General features: G+C 42.0%; 1 protein-coding gene across 1 annotated transcript; it reads left to right on the top strand.

Moving 5' to 3' along the window:
• The first annotated feature begins 10,160 nt into the window (after nucleotides 1–10,160).
• On the top strand, nucleotides 10,161–17,588 carry LOC121574316 (39S ribosomal protein L22, mitochondrial). The gene is made up of 7 exons (XM_041886928.1): nucleotides 10,161–10,228; nucleotides 10,326–10,368; nucleotides 10,587–10,722; nucleotides 10,886–10,951; nucleotides 15,841–15,918; nucleotides 16,405–16,474; nucleotides 17,320–17,588. The coding sequence occupies exons 1-7, from the start codon at nucleotides 10,201–10,203 to the stop codon at nucleotides 17,526–17,528; spliced, it is 630 nt and encodes a 209-aa protein (XP_041742862.1). The 5' UTR covers nucleotides 10,161–10,200; the 3' UTR covers nucleotides 17,529–17,588.
• The last annotated feature ends 369 nt before the right edge of the window (nucleotides 17,589–17,957 follow it).

Raw genomic sequence — 17,957 nt, forward strand, 5'->3', positions numbered from 1 at the left:
AGGCCACTCCAGGACCTTAATGTGCTTCTTCTTGAGCCACTCCTTTGTTGCCTTGGCCGTGTGCTTTGGGTCATTGTCATGCTGGAATATCCATCCACGACCCATTTTCAATGCCCTGGCTGAGGGAAGGAGGTTCTCACCCAAGATTTGACGGTACATGGCCCCGTCCATCGTCCCTTTGATGCGGTAAAGTTGTCCTGTCCCCTTAGCAGAAAAACACCCCCAAAGCATAATGTTTCCACCTCCATGTTTGATGGTGGGGATGGTGTTCTTGGGGTCATAGGCAGCATTCCTCCTCCTCCAAACACGGCGAGTTGAGTTGATGCCAAAGAGCTCGATTTTGGTCTCATCTGACCACAACACTTTCACCCAGTTCTCCTCTGAATCATTTAGATGTTCATTGGCAAACTTCAGACAGGCATGTATATGTGCTTTCTTGAGCAGGGGGACCTTGCGGGCGCTGCAGGATTTCAGTCCTTCACGGCGTAGTGTGTTACCAATTGTTTTCTTGGTGACTATGGTCCCAGCTGCCTTGAGATCATTGACAAGATCCTCCTGTGTAGTTCTGGGCTGATTCCTCACCGTTCTCATGATCATTGCAACTCCACGATGTGAGATCTTGCATGGAGCCCCAGGCCGAGGGAGATTGACAGTTATTTTGTGTTTCTTCCATTTGCGAATAATCGCACCAACTGTTGTCACCTTCTCACCAAGCTGCTTGGCGATGGTCTTGTAGCCCATTCCAGCCTTGTGTAGGTCTACAATCTTGTCCTTGACATCCTTGGAGAGCTCTTTGGTCTTGGCCATGGTGGAGAGTTTGGAATCTGATTGATTGATTGCTTCTGTGGACAGGTGTCTTTCATACAGGTAACAAGCTGAGATTAGGAGCACTCCCTTTAAGAGTGTGCTCCTAATCTCAGCTCGTTACCTGTATAAAAGACACCTGGGAGCCAGAAATCTTTCTGATTGAGAGGGGGTCAAATACTTATTTCCCTCATTAAAATGCAAAACAATTTATAACATTTTTGACATGCGTTTTTCTGGATTTTTTTGTTATTCTGTCTCTCACTGTTCAAATAAACCTACCATTCAAATTATAGACGGATCATTTCTTTGTCAGTGGGCAAACGTACAAAATCAGCAGGGGATCAAATACTTTTTTCCCTCACTGTATTGTTTTGATGTGAATGCTTCCATGTTTTTAAATATATGAAGTTACTGTAAGCCATTCACCTCTGCTGTCTTGTGGTACGGCTGGGTGGAGATATGTCTGAGACAAAATGATTCACGTGTTAACATTAACAGACGTCTAATGTATGTCAGACTTCATTTGAAAGTTCAGACTTTAAAGTATGACACTACAAAATAAGGTCCACTGTTTCAGTGTGAATGCTTCAATGTTTTTAAATACTTTTAAGTTACAATTGGCAATTTACCTCTGCTCTGTGACACTTCCAGGTGAGCTTGTTGGAGAAACTTCTGAGACAAAATGAATGCTACCCCCACATGTTAACAATAACATACGTCTAATGTATGTCACACTTAATTTGAAAGTTCTGATTCCAAAAGTATGGCCCAATCCCAAATCAACCCCTAGACCCCTCAAACTCAACTCTGGACCTCGAAGCCAGTTCCATTGCATTTCTTAAATTGTTCCCCTCTAATCAGGGACTGATTTAGACCTGGGAAACCAGGTAGTACAATTCATTATCAGGTAGAGCAGAAAACCAGCAGGCTCCGACCCTCGTAGGGTAAGAGTTGAATACCCCTGCCCGAGACCCTACTCCCTATCCACTTGAGAAGAGCTGAAAGGATGACAGGTGTAACCAATTTGGTAATAATTCCAATTAGCACTCTGATAGGCTAGGTGGAAGTTTCACCATATTGTTTTGATCCATCAAATCATCTCCCATCTCCACAAGTGCATAGGGTATAGGGATCCATTTGCAAATAAGCCTATGACAACAAAAGTTCACACCATAGTTTCGATGTGAATGCTTCAATGCTATCAAGTTACTGTAAGCCATTGTCGTGTATGACGATTATTACTATTTTAGAGGAACAAAGAAAATATAGTTCAAAAGTAGCCAGTTGTAGGGTGACGCCCCAGGGGAGACGGGTGATTGGACAGCAGAGGGAGCAACCCATATTTTTACATTGTTTATAAGTATATGCTGGAGGCAGGAGAAGTCAGAGCAGCCATTACAATTCGAGGACACTGCTCTCCTGGGGATCTTGACTCCTGTAACTCATGCTGAAAGCTTGTGATATGAATAAAACTTATGATCAAAGGTTCAGTATGAGCAGACTCTTTGTTTGACAGCAATAACCACCAGCATCCCACTTCGGACACGAGAGACGACACCATTTACCTTAGAGTTTGAGTAGGTGTTCACAAGTGGTGATGTCCCACAATTGCTCCATCTGTAAAAAAGGAAAAACGGTAGCCAAGAGATTAGATAAACAGACTAGTAGCTGTAGGAGCAATCCATTTTTGTGAATGGGGTGGTGTACGTAAAACTGTCCGGTGAGTGTACATTGTAGTAGTAAAGTAAACCTGCTCACCTTTAACTAGTAGACTTCTGGACAAAATGGTGCTGCAAATGAGACAAAGAATCAGAAACTGATTAATCACTTAGTAAATGTACTGTTTTCTCATGCACTTATCAACTTTGTGGTGGCCTACTGCTAAACTGCTTCAAATACAAGGTAGAGAATTACATTGACTAGAAGATAAATCACATGGTGCACGTGGGGAAACTGTCCAAGCAAGCTAAAAGTTAAACAGAAAGTTATGTTAAAATAATCTATATAAATTAAACTTGTTTTATTCAATTGTGACCAATTTAATTAATGTATTTCAGTGGAAATAATGTGATATCCCATAGATTTCTTTTTTTAAACCTCTCTTTACTATTTCATTGCAATCACTTCCTTATTTACATGACTTGTCATTCAGGTACTATCAGGTTTCAAGACTGGTCATTCAACTGAGACTGCTCTTCTCTGTGTCACAGAGGCTCTCCGCACTGCTAAAGCTAACTCTCTCTCCTCTGCTCTTGTCCTTCTAGACCTGTCTGCTGCCTTTGATACTGTGAACCATCAGATCCTCCTCTCCACCCTCTCCGAGTTGGGCATCTCCGGCGCGGCTCACTCTTGGATTGCGTCCTACTTGACAGGTCGCTCCTACCAAGTGGCGTGGCGAGAATCTGTCTCCGCACCACGTGCTCTCACCACTGGTGTCCCCCAGGGCTCAGTTCTAGGCCCTCTTCTATTCACGCTATACACCAAGTCACTTGGCTCTGTCATATCCTCACATGGCCTCTCCTATCATTGCTACGCAGACGACACACAACTAATCTTGTCCTTTCCCCCTTCTGATAACCAGGTGGTGAATTGCATCTCTGCATGTCTGGCAGACATATCAGTGTGGATGACGGATCACCACCTCAAGATGAACCTCGGCAAGACGGAGCTGCTCTTCCTCCCGGGGAAGGACTGCCCGTTCCATGATCTCACCATCACGGTTGACAACTCCGTTGTGTCCTCCTCCCAGAGTGCAAAAAGCCTTGGCGTGACCCTGGACAACACCCTGTCCTTCTCCGCTAACATCAAGGCGGTGACCCGATCCTGTAGGTTCATGCTCTACAACATTCGGAGAGTACGACCCTGCCTTACACAGGAAGCGGCACAGGTCATAATCCAGGCACTTGTCATCTCCCATCTGGATTACTGCAACTCGCTGTTGGCTGGGCTCCCTGCCTGTGCCATTAAACCCCTACAACTCATCCAGAATGCCACAGCCCGTCTGGTGTTCAACCTTCCCAAGTTCTCTCACGTCACCCCGCTCCTCCGCTCACTCCACTGGCTTCCAGTTGAAGCTCGCATCTGCTACAAGACCATGGTGCTTGCCTACGGAGCTGTGAGGGGAACGGCACCTCCATACCTTCAGGCTCTGATCAGTCCCTACACCCAAACGAGGGCATTGCGTTCATCCACCTCTGGCCTGCTGGCCCCCCTACCTCTGCGGAAGCACAGTTCCCGCTCAGCCCAGTCAAAACTGTTCACTGCTCTGGCACCCCAATGGTGGAACAAGCTCCCTCACGACGCCAGGACGGCGGAGTCACTCACCACCTTCCGGAGACACTTGAAACCCCACCTCTTTAAGGAATACCTGGGATAGGATAAAGTAATCCTTCTACCCCCCCCAAAAAAAAATAAAAAAAATAAAAAACATATTGTAAAGTGGTTATCCCACTGGCTATAAGGTGAATGCACCAATTTGTAAGTCGCTCTGGATAAGAGTGTCTGCTAAATGACGTAAATGTAATGATGTAAATGTACTAGCCAAGTAGCTTAGTCATTCCACAAATCAAATCTATCACCATCAATTTCAAAATACCAAAAAATGACAACCCAACTTATGACATAGCAAGAGGGTTATCAGACCTTATTTGTCACTCTCCATGGAAACAACAAGTTTTAAAAATTGTTTTTATGGTCAGACCTAGCTAGCAGCCAATGCAGCTGGAGGACATGCTAGCTAAGCTAGCTAACGTACGCATAATTGTTTTATTCTGCATACACAACACGCTCAAAAATAACTATGCTACCCCCTAACATGTTCATATAAACACGTTATAGTTTTAGTATGTTTCTCTGACTCATTACCTCTAAAAATAGTAATATTAGCAGTACTTGAAACAAGCTAAACTGCCTGGCAGCCATTTCCCCAACTGTCAACAGTTGTTATGGTGACCAAGGTGTCACATGACCGTTTATCTTGTAAATAGATTGTAAACAAGATTTCAAAACATGTTTTTTGGGGGGAGAATAAAAAAACAGTTATCTATTTACAAAATAATGTGCACTCACCTCCACACACACTTGATCTCCTCTTTCGGCAGTATGATCCAATATGGCCCTTAGATATGCAACGTTCCCAGAACTTTTTTTAGACAGGGGAACGTTATGTAAAAGTTCTAATTCACCAAAAAATTACATTGTTTTATGAGGTTATTTGAATGTTCTCAGAACAATGTGTTTCTACCTTACCAAAATAGAAACATTTCCTAAAGCTTCTCCTTTGGTTCTTAGAAAAATAACTTTCCCACAATGGTCCCAGAACGTTCTGTGAAAGTAATTTTTCTAAGAACCAAAGGAGAACCTTTAGGGCACGTTACAGGAACGTTCTGCGCTATCTGGGTCATACTTGTCAGGTATAGTTCACTTTTATTTTATCTCACTAAAATATCCAATGAATGGTGGCCAATATTGAGAGATATCGTGAGGCTACCCTCACGTATCTGAAATTACATGATCAATTTATGTTAACTTATCATGAAAAGCATGCAGTTACTTGCTGTATAACTCTGATGATGTCTCCCGAGTGGCACAGTGGTTTAAGGCACTGTGCCACTAGAGATCCTGGTTCGAATCCAGGCTCTGCCACGACCGGGAGACCCATGGGGCGGTGCACAATTGGCCCAGCGTCGTCCAGGGTAGGGGAGGGAATGGCCGGCAGGGATGTAGCTCAGTTGGTAGAGCATGGCGTTTGCAACGCCAGGGTTGTGGGTTCACAATGACAAAAAATGTAATGATAGACCTAATGTGCGCAATTGTTTTGCATGGAATAAGCCGAAATTTGTAGTTTTGACTATGCTCTTCAAGAGGTGATGATATTACAACCAAATAGTTAAGATTTATTTAACAATCCCTTGAAAATGGCACACAGTTAGTTGTCAATGGTTTTAGCAGAGCTGGGGGCTCCTTGCCCCCCAGCAGGTAAATCGAACGCTCTGCACTTTATTGTGACGTTTTATTGATATCGACCTATAGAAACTGAATGGTGAAAGTAATTTTCTTTCTAAGTGAGTAGATACAGTAAGATGTTTCTGAACACTTCTAAATTAATCATGATAATGCCATGATTAAGAAAAATCATGAATAATGATGAGTAAGAAAGTTAGAGGCTACAACAAAACATGCTAACCTCTCATCATTAATAATAACAGGGGAGATTAGCATTTTTGTAGGGGGTAGGATCTTAGTTCCTCTGTAACTTTCTCACTTTTTATAATTCACAATTGATTTATGATTATCCATAATCATAGCATCCACATTAACGCAGACGTGTTCAGAAATATTTTATATTCTTACTTACTTTCTTTCGTAGTTCTCTTTCCTCCTTCCCTATCTTCCTTTTCTAGCTTCCTTTCCTTCTTTCCTTTCCTAGCTCCAATACATTTTTAGAGAGTCCACCCTCTTTTTAATCTAACAGCCTCTTTGCTCTTGTCCACCTCAAGTCCACCAGATTCCTCAAGATCATGCAAGACATTTGCTCCAGCAGACACTACCACAAGAAAACCCAAGGATTCATCAGACACACAAGGGAGAGATGGGGAGGATGTGTCGATCCGACGCCGAGGATAGACATATCTTCTCTGTCTCTCCTTCTTCTTCTCCTGGTGGGCAACAATACCTCACTCACTCATGTTTCAGTATCAGCTGGTGGAGGGAGAGATGTGTCCATCAGTTGCATAGGAAAGACATCATCCCTGTCTCTCCTTCTCCTGGTGGGCAGCAATATACACTTACCTCACGCTAATCCTCCTCATTGTCTTATAGTGAAATGCCCCTTAAAATGTCTTTCAGCGCTAATTTGGGAAATGCTCATCAAGCAAGAAAAAATCCTGGAACAGCAAATGCTCATCCTACGCCTAATAGCAGAATGCTGCCATTATGTGATCGTAGAAGGCCTTCTGCTGTCGAAGGATCAACAAGGTCTCCAGAGCCTGGAACCCAAGTTTCAGGGGGCTGACTCAAAACTGAAACTGAGTTTCATTCCACGTTGTATCTAATGCTCTTTTTGAGAGATTCAATTTTACAGCATTCTATTCACCCTGTTGCAACTGCATTTTCACATATTTGCAACCACTTGTGCTCTTGTTCATTAGCTGCTGTCCAGAAGAATTCGATAACATCTGAAGCATCCGAGAGCGAAGTGGAGTTGGTCATGAAAAGGTGGTTGCAGCTGGCAGCAGACTGAGAAGGAATGTGGAGGCACCTGCGCCATGATGGACATGGGGAGAGGGGTGTATTTTGAGGGTGGAAAATGGTATGAAGTGAGGGATGGTACGTGCTAGCTGATGGAGGGAGAGATGGTGAGGATGTGTCCATCCATCACCGGGGTTAGACTCATCTTCCCTGTCTCCCCTTCTCTTGCGGGGCAGCAATTCGGAAAGTATTCTGACCCCTTGACTTTTTCCATATTATGTTACAGCCTTATTCTAAAATGGATTAAATAAATAAAAATCCACATAAATCTACACACAATACCCCATAATGGAAAAGCGAACACTGGTTTTTAGAGATCTTTGTATTAGAAACTAAAAACAGAAATACCTTATTTACAAAAGTATTCAGACCCTTTGCTATGAGACTCGAAATTGAGCTCAGGTGCATTCTGTTTGCATTGATCATCCTTGAGATGTTTCTACAACTTGATTGGAGTCCACCTGTGGTAAATTCAATTGATTGGACATGATTTGGAAAGGCACACACCTGTCTATATAAGGTCCCACAGTTGACAGTGCATGTCAGAGCAAAAACCAAGCCATGAGGTCGAAGGAATTGTCCGTAGAGCTCCGAGACCGGATTGTGTCGAGGCACAGATCTGGGGAAGGGTACCAAAAATGTGCTGCAGCATTGAAGGTCCCCAAGAACACAGTGGCCACCATCATTCTTAAATGGAAGATGGAAAATATGCTCTAACCCTATCAACACCAGGTAGAATTCTCAGGTTTTGACCTCCTGTTGTCTAATTACTGTTTCCCCTTCTTACTTAGTGGGCTCACCAGAGGAGGCTGGTGGGAGGAGCTATAGTGGGATGGGCTCATTGTAATGGCTGGAATGGAATAACATTTTCATGTTATCCAGAGTGTTGGTGACTGTAACTGTGATACTGGCAACAATTTCATTACGCTGTTTTTGCCGACGTTTACTGGCACCGACCATATTCAACGGGTGTTTAGCGTTCGTAAATTCATCAGTTATTCTGCGCCCTGGCACACTCAGACGAGAGTGCTCTGAAATCGGAGTAGATAGCCAGAGTGAATTTACGAACGCGCCCTAAGTCTTTTCGTTCTAAATCTATGGACGCGATCCAGTCATTTGGTTGCCGTGATGGCTGGCAACGTTCTTATCCCTTGCTTGCTAGTTAGCCAACTTTGGCTAACACAGTCACGTCAAACAGTGCAGCCAGAATAACAGCAATTTAGCTGCATTTGTGTTTGTTTTAGCTGTTTTCTAGTGATTTTTGTGGGATAAATCCATTACAATGAGCTAATGATGTGCGATTTCGCCTGGCATAGAACATTTGCTCTCTCGCAAGGCCACTGTTCAGAAGAGAGAGCCAACTAAACAGCTGACACAATCACTTTAAACTGAAGCTGGAATGACAGCAAACTAGCTGCATTTCGTGTTTTTCTATTGAAATGTCTTTGTATATATCCATAAAATGATGCTGATTCATGATTTCAACTGGCTGAGAAAAGCTGCCAGCCTGTCTGTCTCGTCCGGACTCCCGACACGTTCATTACCATAGGACAGCAGGAGCTCGAATTTCATTATTGAAACAATGTTGTAAATGTCGGAGAGACAGACAAGGTTATTACAAATCTTCGCTGTTGAAAGCCAAATGCTAGTATAAAAGAAATGGAAGATAATGTCTAGATGCTTTTTACAGTGTAGATCTAGTATATAAATTAATTCATATGCTGAGGAAGTGAAGAGCGGAGTAAAGGAAGATGGATCCAGGGCGAGGGATCCTAAGAGGCTCCCTGTGAGTAAGCCAAGGCCAATAGAGTGAATAGAAATAACGTGCGCCAGTAAGCTTGGTTTCTTAGCATTCATAGCCAAGGTTATGAACTGTACCGCAGAAATGGAACATAAATAATAGAAAGTAGATGTTGTGGTGGTAGCTGCAGAGAAGTACTTGGGTGTACGAGAATTTACTGCAGAAGAGTTACAAGGTGTGTTAGTGGCAAGGTTTTAATGGGTTTTAATGGGTGGAACAGGGTTGGAGTTAACCCACAGCACGGTAGCTCTCCAGGAACAGGGTTGGAGTTAACCTACAGGACGGTAGCTCTCCAGGAACAGGGTTGGAGTTAACCTACAGCACGGTAGCTCTCCAGGAACAGGGTTGGAGTTAACCTACAGGACGGTAGCTCTCCAGGAACAGGGTTGGAGTTAACCTACAGGACGGTAACTCTCCAGGAACAGAGTTGGAGTTAACCTACAGGACGGTAGCTCTCCAGGAACAGGGTTGGAGTTAACCTACAGGACGGTAGCTCTCCAGGAACAGGGTTGGAGTTAACCTACAGGACGGTAGCTCTCCAGGAACCGGGTTGGAGTTAACCCACAGGATGGTAGCTCTCCAGGAACAGGGTTGGAGTGCGCTGGTGTGGAGAGTGTGCTTAGATAGACTGCCATAGTTATTCCAACAGGCACTGAGGAACTGCTAAAGACATCATAATGTCAAATCACATCAACATTATCAATAAAGTGTTTGTGTGTGTGTATGTAATATTCAGGATGATATTTGTATAAAAAATGTATGCACTCACTAACTGTAAGTCGCTCTGGAAAAGAGCGTCTGCTAAATGACTAAAATGTAAAATGTGTTGGTAGGACAATTTTGCTTCCCTTTTCCCCATCCCGTGTGTCACAAAGTGTAATGAATTCACACTCCAGAACAGTAGGCACAAACATGGGGCTAAATAAGAGAAATAGATTAATAGGGAGGGCGTGACCGGCCTAACACTCCAGTACAGTAGGTGGCGGTGTATTTACCTTTGATGGTTGCGATCTGCCAATACAAATTTCAAGAAGATAGACGATGGAGCCCTGAAAAGGAGCAGCAGTATCCACTAGTTACCACAGCCACAAAGTCCAACTTGGCTATATCGAAGTAATTATATAAACAAAAAATTGCTTTTTGGTTTTCATTTTAAAGTTAGGGTAAGGCATAAGGTTAGCAGTGTGTTAAGGTTAGGGTTAGGTTTAAAATCATATTTTAAGAAGATACATTTTAGAAATAGGCGGGGTTTATGACGTTATGGCTGTGCAACGACCGTACCTTTTAACGAGACTGTGCCCCTGCCGTAAAGCAAAACGTGTTGACGACGTAATACATTCAACATGGCGACCTCTGTAATGGCAGGCGGTGGTAAGTCAAATAATATTTTACTTGAAATGCAGATGTCTTTTTCATTCTCTACCTCTTCTAAAGTGTGGGTTAGAATGAACTTAACATGTTTTCATAGGGTTCACACTACTCAGGAGTGTTGCTGGGCAGATACACTCAAGGTAAGGAGAACCAGCTAACTTTAGCTAACAGCGCTGTCATTTCAGTAAAGGACATATCAAGCAGTCAAATTATACATGTGCATACAACTTCCAGAATTGTGCCTATTACAAGTATTTGCCCAATTTTTATTTTATTGCGCCTCTTTCTACTGTCTAACTTATCTAACGTTAGCTAGCTAGCTAGCTTCTTAGTTAAGTTCTCTTCTCTATCCTTGCAGGTTATTTGCTTTTGGTAAACCCCAGAGGCTCTCCTGCATCCACACCAGCGCCTCATTAGATGTCAACAAGAACTGGGACAGGAAGAACCTGCAAATGTTCCCACCACAGCAGCCTGATGAAGCACGAAGACCTGCAGTGAGTTCCAACAACAAAGTGATACATACAGTAGTTATGGTTAAATAAATACAAATAAAATGTGTTTCCATGGAAATCATTCCAGATCTGGCAATTTATTGTTAAACAGTGGTTTTCAGTTGTTGTGGTATACCAAATTCAGACCAATATATTTGTTTCACAGGAGGTGCACCACTGCAGGAGGCAAATCAAGTACAGCAAGGACAAGATGTGGTATCTCGCAAATATGGTGAGTGTCTAGCAGGTTTGAATGTAAAAGCAACATGCTGAACACCTTCCAAGTAGCCCTAAACAGAACAGAATTTTACTGCATATTCTCAGTCTTTAGATGCTCCACTCAAAAGCTCATAGACATGTACTTTCTTGACTCAATCTTCTTGCCCCAATTGGGAGCATAGGGAGTACATCATGGCTCTCCTCCTAACTATTTTCTGTGCAAGGGCTTTTTCCTCTTGCAAGGAGATCCCCGTTTTACTAAGTTATTGTAAAGTGTAGCATCTCCAGTATTTTTATTTTATTGTTATTTTTTTCCCACGCATGCGGCAATCAATTGAACACAATGTGCTTGCTTGCACAGATATGGCACATATGCAGGACTTTTATTATGACATGAGGTGAAGCGGAGAGGATGTGATTTCAGGCACAGACCCACGTTTGAAAAGTCTGTTTAAAGGCCCAATACAGACGTTTTATCTCAATATCAAATCATTTCTGGGTAATCATTTCAGTTAAGGACCTAACTGTAATAGCTTATATGTGCAAAAACATTTTTCTCAAGCAATAATTTTGCTATGACTGTCTGGGAGTGGTCTGAGTGGGGAAGGGATTTTACATTTACATTTTAGTCATTTAGCAGACGCTCTTATCCAGAGCGACTTACAGTTAGTGAGTGCATACATATCTTTATTTTATAATTTTTTTATACTGGCCCCCCGTGGGAATCGAACCCACAACCCTGGCGTTGCAAACGCCATGCTCTACCAACTGAGATATGTAATCTGAAAACTAGCTGTTATTGGCAGAGGGGCTTGGAACTCTCTTTGTTATTGGTATATATTAACTTATACTGTCTGTCACCAGGCAAGCCAAAACTTCACCCATGCAAAACATGCTCATTTGAAGGTCCTGTTGAGGTTGTATTTTCAACCAGCAACTATCAGGAAATAACACTGATCAAATTTCTTCATACTTTTACAGTGTTAGTTTCATCGGCTGTTGCACAATAGAGTTTCCGTTAGGAAAATGTGGTGCTGGACAACGTGACCGGGAAGATTTTAATTTACCAGCCATTTGAGAAATGTATCGTACCCATATGCATTGGGTGCGTAACACATTAGGGTGTCCACCCACAGTGCTTAGAATGACAGAAATCACATTTAGATTTGCTCCGTTCATCTTTCCTCGATTCTGACTAGTCTCCCAGTCCCTGCCGCTTAAAACCATCCCCACAGCATGATGCTGCCACCACCGTGCTTCACCGTAGGGATGGTGCCAGGTTTCCTCCAGACGTGATGCTTGGCATTAAGGCCAAATAGTTCAATCTTGGTTTCATCAGACCAGATAATCTTGTTTCTCATGGTCTGAGTCCTTTAGGAGCCTTTTGGCAAACTCCAAGCGGGCTGTCATGTGTCTTTTACTGAGGAGTGGCTTCCATCTGGCCACTCTACCATGAAGGCCTGATTGGTGGAGTGCTGCAGAGATGGTTGTCCTTCTGGAAGGTTCTCCCATCTCCACAGAGGAACTCTGGAGCTCTGTCAGAGTGACCATTGGGTTCTTGGTCACCTCCCTGACCAAGGCCCTTCTCCCCCAATTGCTCAGTTTGGCCGGCGGCCAGCTCTAGGAAGAGTCTTGGTGGTTCCAAATATCTTCCATTTAAGAATGATGGAGGCCACTGTGTTCTTGGACCTTCTGTGTCTCGACACAATCCGGTCTCGGAGCTCTACGGACAATTCCTTCGACCTCATGGTTTGGTTTTTGCTCTGACATGCACTGTCAACTGTGGGACCTTTTATTTAGACCGGTGTGTGCCTTTCCAAATCATGTCCAATCAATAGAATTTACCACAGGTGGACTCCAATCAAGTTGTAGAAACATAATAATAATAAATAATATGCCATTTAGCAGACGCTTTTATCCAAAGCGACTTAGTCATGCGTGCATACATTTTTGTGTATGGGTGGTCCCGGGGATCGAACCCACTACCTTGGCGTTACAAGCGCCGTGCTCTACCAGCTGAGCTACAGAGGACCACGTCTCAACGATGATTAATGGAAACAGGATGCACCTGAGCTCAATTTCGAGTCTCATAGCAAAGGGTCTGAATACTTATGTAAATAAGGTATTTATTTATTTTAGCAAAAAAACTAAACCTGTTTCGCTTTGTCATGAGGTATTGTGTGTAGATTGATGATGAAAAAAATGTATTTAATACATTTTAGAATAAGGCTGTAACGTAACAAAATGTGGAAAAAGGGAAGGGGTCTGAATACTCTCCGAATGCACTATATGGATGATATAGAAATTAAATATATACAGGTTAAAAGTCATGACTAAATGTTCCACCCTTAAATAGAATTGTGACATGTTCTTGTTTTAAGTATGATGTACTAGTTAACCAATATTGCATGATGTGATGAAGCAAATTATTTTCACTATAGGCTTAGACTGTTGTTTCCAAATAGTGGGTAAACAGGTTAGGTACCATTGCTAAAGAGTAACGTTGAGCTTTTAATCATGGGGTAAGAATATAACTGTTGTGGGAAACGAGGAAGTCTAGTCTGAGAAATCAGAACAGCTTATAAAAGAGGGGTTGTGAAACTGAGACACCACCCCCCCACCCAGAGTGGAGAGTATAATTGTTGTTGTGTTATAATATTGTGAAACCAAGTCAGGGAGTGTCTCTCGGGACAAAGAATGTGTGTGTATATATAAGGTTGGTCCTCATTGTGAGGGGCAGAATTCTCTGAATAAAGACAACCTGACTATTGCAGACGGGGGCTCTGTCCGTTTCTTGATCCAAAGCATTACAACCTTTGGGAGATGCACAGAGACACTGAAATAGTTGAGTTCAACCATTGAGAGTAAATAATTCTCGTGACAATGGAGGAAATTACTGAGTAGTTTGGTTCATCAGGCTGACCTCCAGTCTTCGCTTGAAGTTATTGAGGGATGATGTTTTGGCAATGTGAAGATAAGAATTCCAGACTGTTACCTCTGACTATGTGAGGTACGGCAGTGGGGAGGGTGAAGGTTATCGCAGTTAAATAGATTTCAGAATTAACCTGGAAGAATCCATTGAAGGGTTTAGGTAAAGTTTATGAAAACCAACAGAACAGGAGAGAAATGCTGGTTTCAATGGCATATGAGGAAGTATTTTTGTCAGGTTTCAAACAATTATGTGTTTTCAAAATGCATAGCCTACTGCCTCAAGCTCACATTGCAAAGTGGTGAGTGACGAACTGATATTCTGCCTACTGTTCCCTATGCACTTAAATGGGAGTGGCACTTCAATTAACAGTTGAGAAATAGAAATGGTAACTATTTTTAATCGTGTCCAAGTTTTTTTTTAACACACAATTGCATTTAGAAATGTTGCGCAATGACTGGTCTTATAAAAGCACGTTTCACTCCAGCATACAGTGAGCTGAGTAGCTGCAACAGGTCTAGCGCAGTCTGAGGTGATATTCTGCTCAAAATAGGCTCTGACTGCATGTTGTGCGCGTGTGATAAATAAAATACATGACTAATGTAAATACACATGCAGCAATTTAATTCCACACAATTATGCTAATTAAGCTATAGACCGAAAAGCATTAAGGTCATTGGTATTTCCATCAATGAATATAAAGCATTATTTTGCAATTTGATATTTATTTCTCCCAGTCAATTTGTCTGGCAACAATTTTTTTCGGCTTTTCATTTTTTTTGGGGGGGGGGTCAAATCCCGCAAAATACCAGCTAAAGGAAACCCTGGAACAATATAATACAAAACACACAAAAACATATTTTTGACTGCACTAGGCCTTTTAATAATGCTTTCCTGTGGATATTTTGGCTCAAATTCCCAATGGTAGGCTATAAGGTCCAAAGTAATTTCAAATTGAATTTTATTCAAGATTCGTGAAGCACATGGGGACGTTTTCAGTGATGGGTTTTTAAGCGACGATGTTGTCCAAGAGGGATAGCATCGTCGTATACACTGCTATGGCCTTCCCTGCGTTCACTTTTTCCTAGTGGGTTGTTGTCCAGTGCCTTCCTTGTGCCTGTCCCATAGATTGGTTGTCATAAAACAATGAAAAACTGACCTTCTCTGAAAGCCTTACTTGTAGGTTGTCGTTTTAAGTATGCTGTTTTGTTAAATGCCGAGTGTGGTCAAAAACGTGATTGTCCTGTGTTTTTATATATATATTTCCATCTGAGGTTCGAGTAATATTGTGAAAGTGGTGATAAGCCCTTTTTAGTGTAAGAGCTGTTTGAAAAGACTAAAATTCCAGCCTGTTTTGGTGGGATGGAGTTTTGGCCTGGCTGGTGACATCACCAGGCGGTAAATTAGTTAATAGACCAAAAAGATTTTCAAACCTCTCAATAACAGCTAGTTTTCCATTTTCCCCTCCCCACTCAGAACACTCCCAGGCAGTCCTACCAAAATTGTTGCTTGAGAAAATGCTCTTTACTAAGAACCTATTTTAATTTATTTTTTACAATTTTTATTTAAAACAATCACAGTAAGGTACTTAATTGTTAATCAGAAATTATTTGAAATTGAGATCAAAACGGCTGCATTGAACCTTTTTAAAATTATACAGTATAATGGCAAAGGTGCATAAAGTTGTCATTGTTTTAGCACTATCTACTGAGTTTTTAAACTACAGCGTGCAACATGGTTCAATGCACCAGTAAATCAGCACCATCTACTTTTTTAGGTTTTTCAAATTGGCAGCATCTTGGAGGTAAAATTGGGATCATGTATACTGTGCTAATGATAATACAAAAGAGTAACAGAGCAATGCACAATAAGGCGAACTTAGCCAACAAGGCATTTGTGGTAAGTGCATGGGGGCTGTCATTTTTATGCATCTCCGCTATTGGTTGACTTCCTCTTCTGTATTCCTCCAACAGATCAGAGGAATGACCATTGACGAGGCCATTGCACAGCTTGAGTTCAACGACAAAAAGGGGGCAAAGATCATGAAAGAGGTATGTTTTAGCTCCTATATTTTATCCTTGTGTGACTGTCTACAGCATGCTTTAGCTAGTTTTGGAAAACAATGCAACATTTGCTTTAGGCGTCCATCCATGTTTCTCAAACATCAAATTTCAAAGTGTTTAAGTTTAGGCATTAACTCCGAATGGTAAGGGTTAAGGTTTGGGATAGGCTTAAAATAAAAATATCAAAAACAACTTTCTATCGCTGGATTCGAACATGCAACCTTTTGAACCAGAGGCAGATGCTTGCGCCCATCTGCCATCCCCGTCAACAACGCCCTAGCAAAACCGAAACCTACAGCGCTCACTGTTGCCCCTAGTGGCCTTGTTTCCACGTCATCTCCCGACGTCCTCAGACATGGATGGACGTCGAGTACTGATTTGTATCACAGGTGACCTGCCTGTGTCCAGTAGTTCTGTAGTTGTCAGTGTTTGGCCGCTGTCTTTCATGATGTGATACATTGTTGTATTTCTAAGGTTCTCTTGGAAGCCCAGGAGATGGCAGTCAGGAATCACAATGTGGAATACAAGTCCAATTTATATGTTGGTAAGAGTCAACTGTCGTACATCTTCTTGAAATCTTACACATCAAATTGTATTAGTCTCATATACAGTTTACAGCAGGTATAAAAGGCGCAGCAAAATGCTTGTGTGCTAGCTCCCTCAATGCAGTACGTTAATCAATATCAATAATAATAATAAATAATAATGTCATAAATAAGTAATAGAAGAGGTAGTATGCATAGTAATAATAGACTATATTTACATATGTGGGTAGTGTCTCGGTCACATAGTAGAATAAATAGTATATAATGGAACAGTATATAATAGAACAGCAGTATTGACTGTGAGTGCTTGTGTGTTTGTGTAAGGGTTGGATCTGTGGATACTAGTCAGTGCAAATAATCTCTAAAGTGCAGATAGTCTCTAATACACAACTTCATACACATAATATCTTGTTCGAATCCTCTCACAATAAAAGGTATGACAGAAATTGCCCATGCTTGCCCTAAATGGCATGATTGAATTCCTGGATGTAAATTGTTTTAACACAAGGTTAGAGTAAAGTGTTGGTGATCATTAAAGGGTGTATAGTGCATTCTAATCACATCCTAACTGTTTCAAATGGAAAAATAAATGGAAATTTCTTGATAAATCACAATAGGGATGTAATTTTAGATGCCGGAAAATAGACTTTTCTTCACTTCAGAGGCTGGGTATGATTTATGCAAATGTAATGCAGAGGTTATTATAGATAAACAAATGATGTGATTGACATTCAAATGCAATTCTGGAATGAAATCTGTCATTGTGTTCTATCTCTCTCACGCGCGCGCACACACACACACACAATCTTTCACACACTCTTTATCCCCTTCTCCCTCTCTTCAGCGGAATCGTTCTCCAACAAGGGGAAGTACCTGAAACGTATCCGTTACCATGGCAGAGGAATGTTTGGGATCATGGATAAAGTGCACTGCCACTACTTTGTCAAGCTGGTAGAGGGGCATCCACCGAAGGCAGAGCAGAAGACTGGCTTCGACCAGGCCAAGGAGTACGTTGAACAGCTCAAGAGTCGCACCATTATCCACGCACTATAGGGCAACTAATACTCTGTATGTGATTTGATATTTGTTGTAAATAAATAATGTATTGTATAATTTTTGCGGGATTGTCTCTACGATTCTGGCTGTTCTCATTTAGGTTTGATTGTGCTGGAAAATCGGCCAGATGTTGAGATAAGTAGTATTTATTTATTTTTGTTGCGAGATTGTCTGCTTTTGATCGCACCCAGCAGTTCATTGTTTACATTCACATTGACATTTTAGTCATAGCATACGCTCTTAGAGGCGGCAGGTAGCCTAGCGGTTAGAGCGTTGTGCCAGTAACCTAAAAGTCGCTAGTTTCAATCCCCGAGCCGACAAGGTGAAAAATCTCTGTGCCCTTGAGCAAAGCATTTAACCATAAATGCTCCAGGGTCGCCGTTGATAATGGCTGACACTGGCCGTCTCTGGGAGTTGGGATATGCA

The sequence above is a fragment of the Coregonus clupeaformis genome, chromosome 9, assembly GCF_020615455.1.
Source record: "Coregonus clupeaformis isolate EN_2021a chromosome 9, ASM2061545v1, whole genome shotgun sequence".
In the NCBI taxonomy this organism is placed as follows: Eukaryota; Metazoa; Chordata; class Actinopteri; order Salmoniformes; family Salmonidae; genus Coregonus; species Coregonus clupeaformis.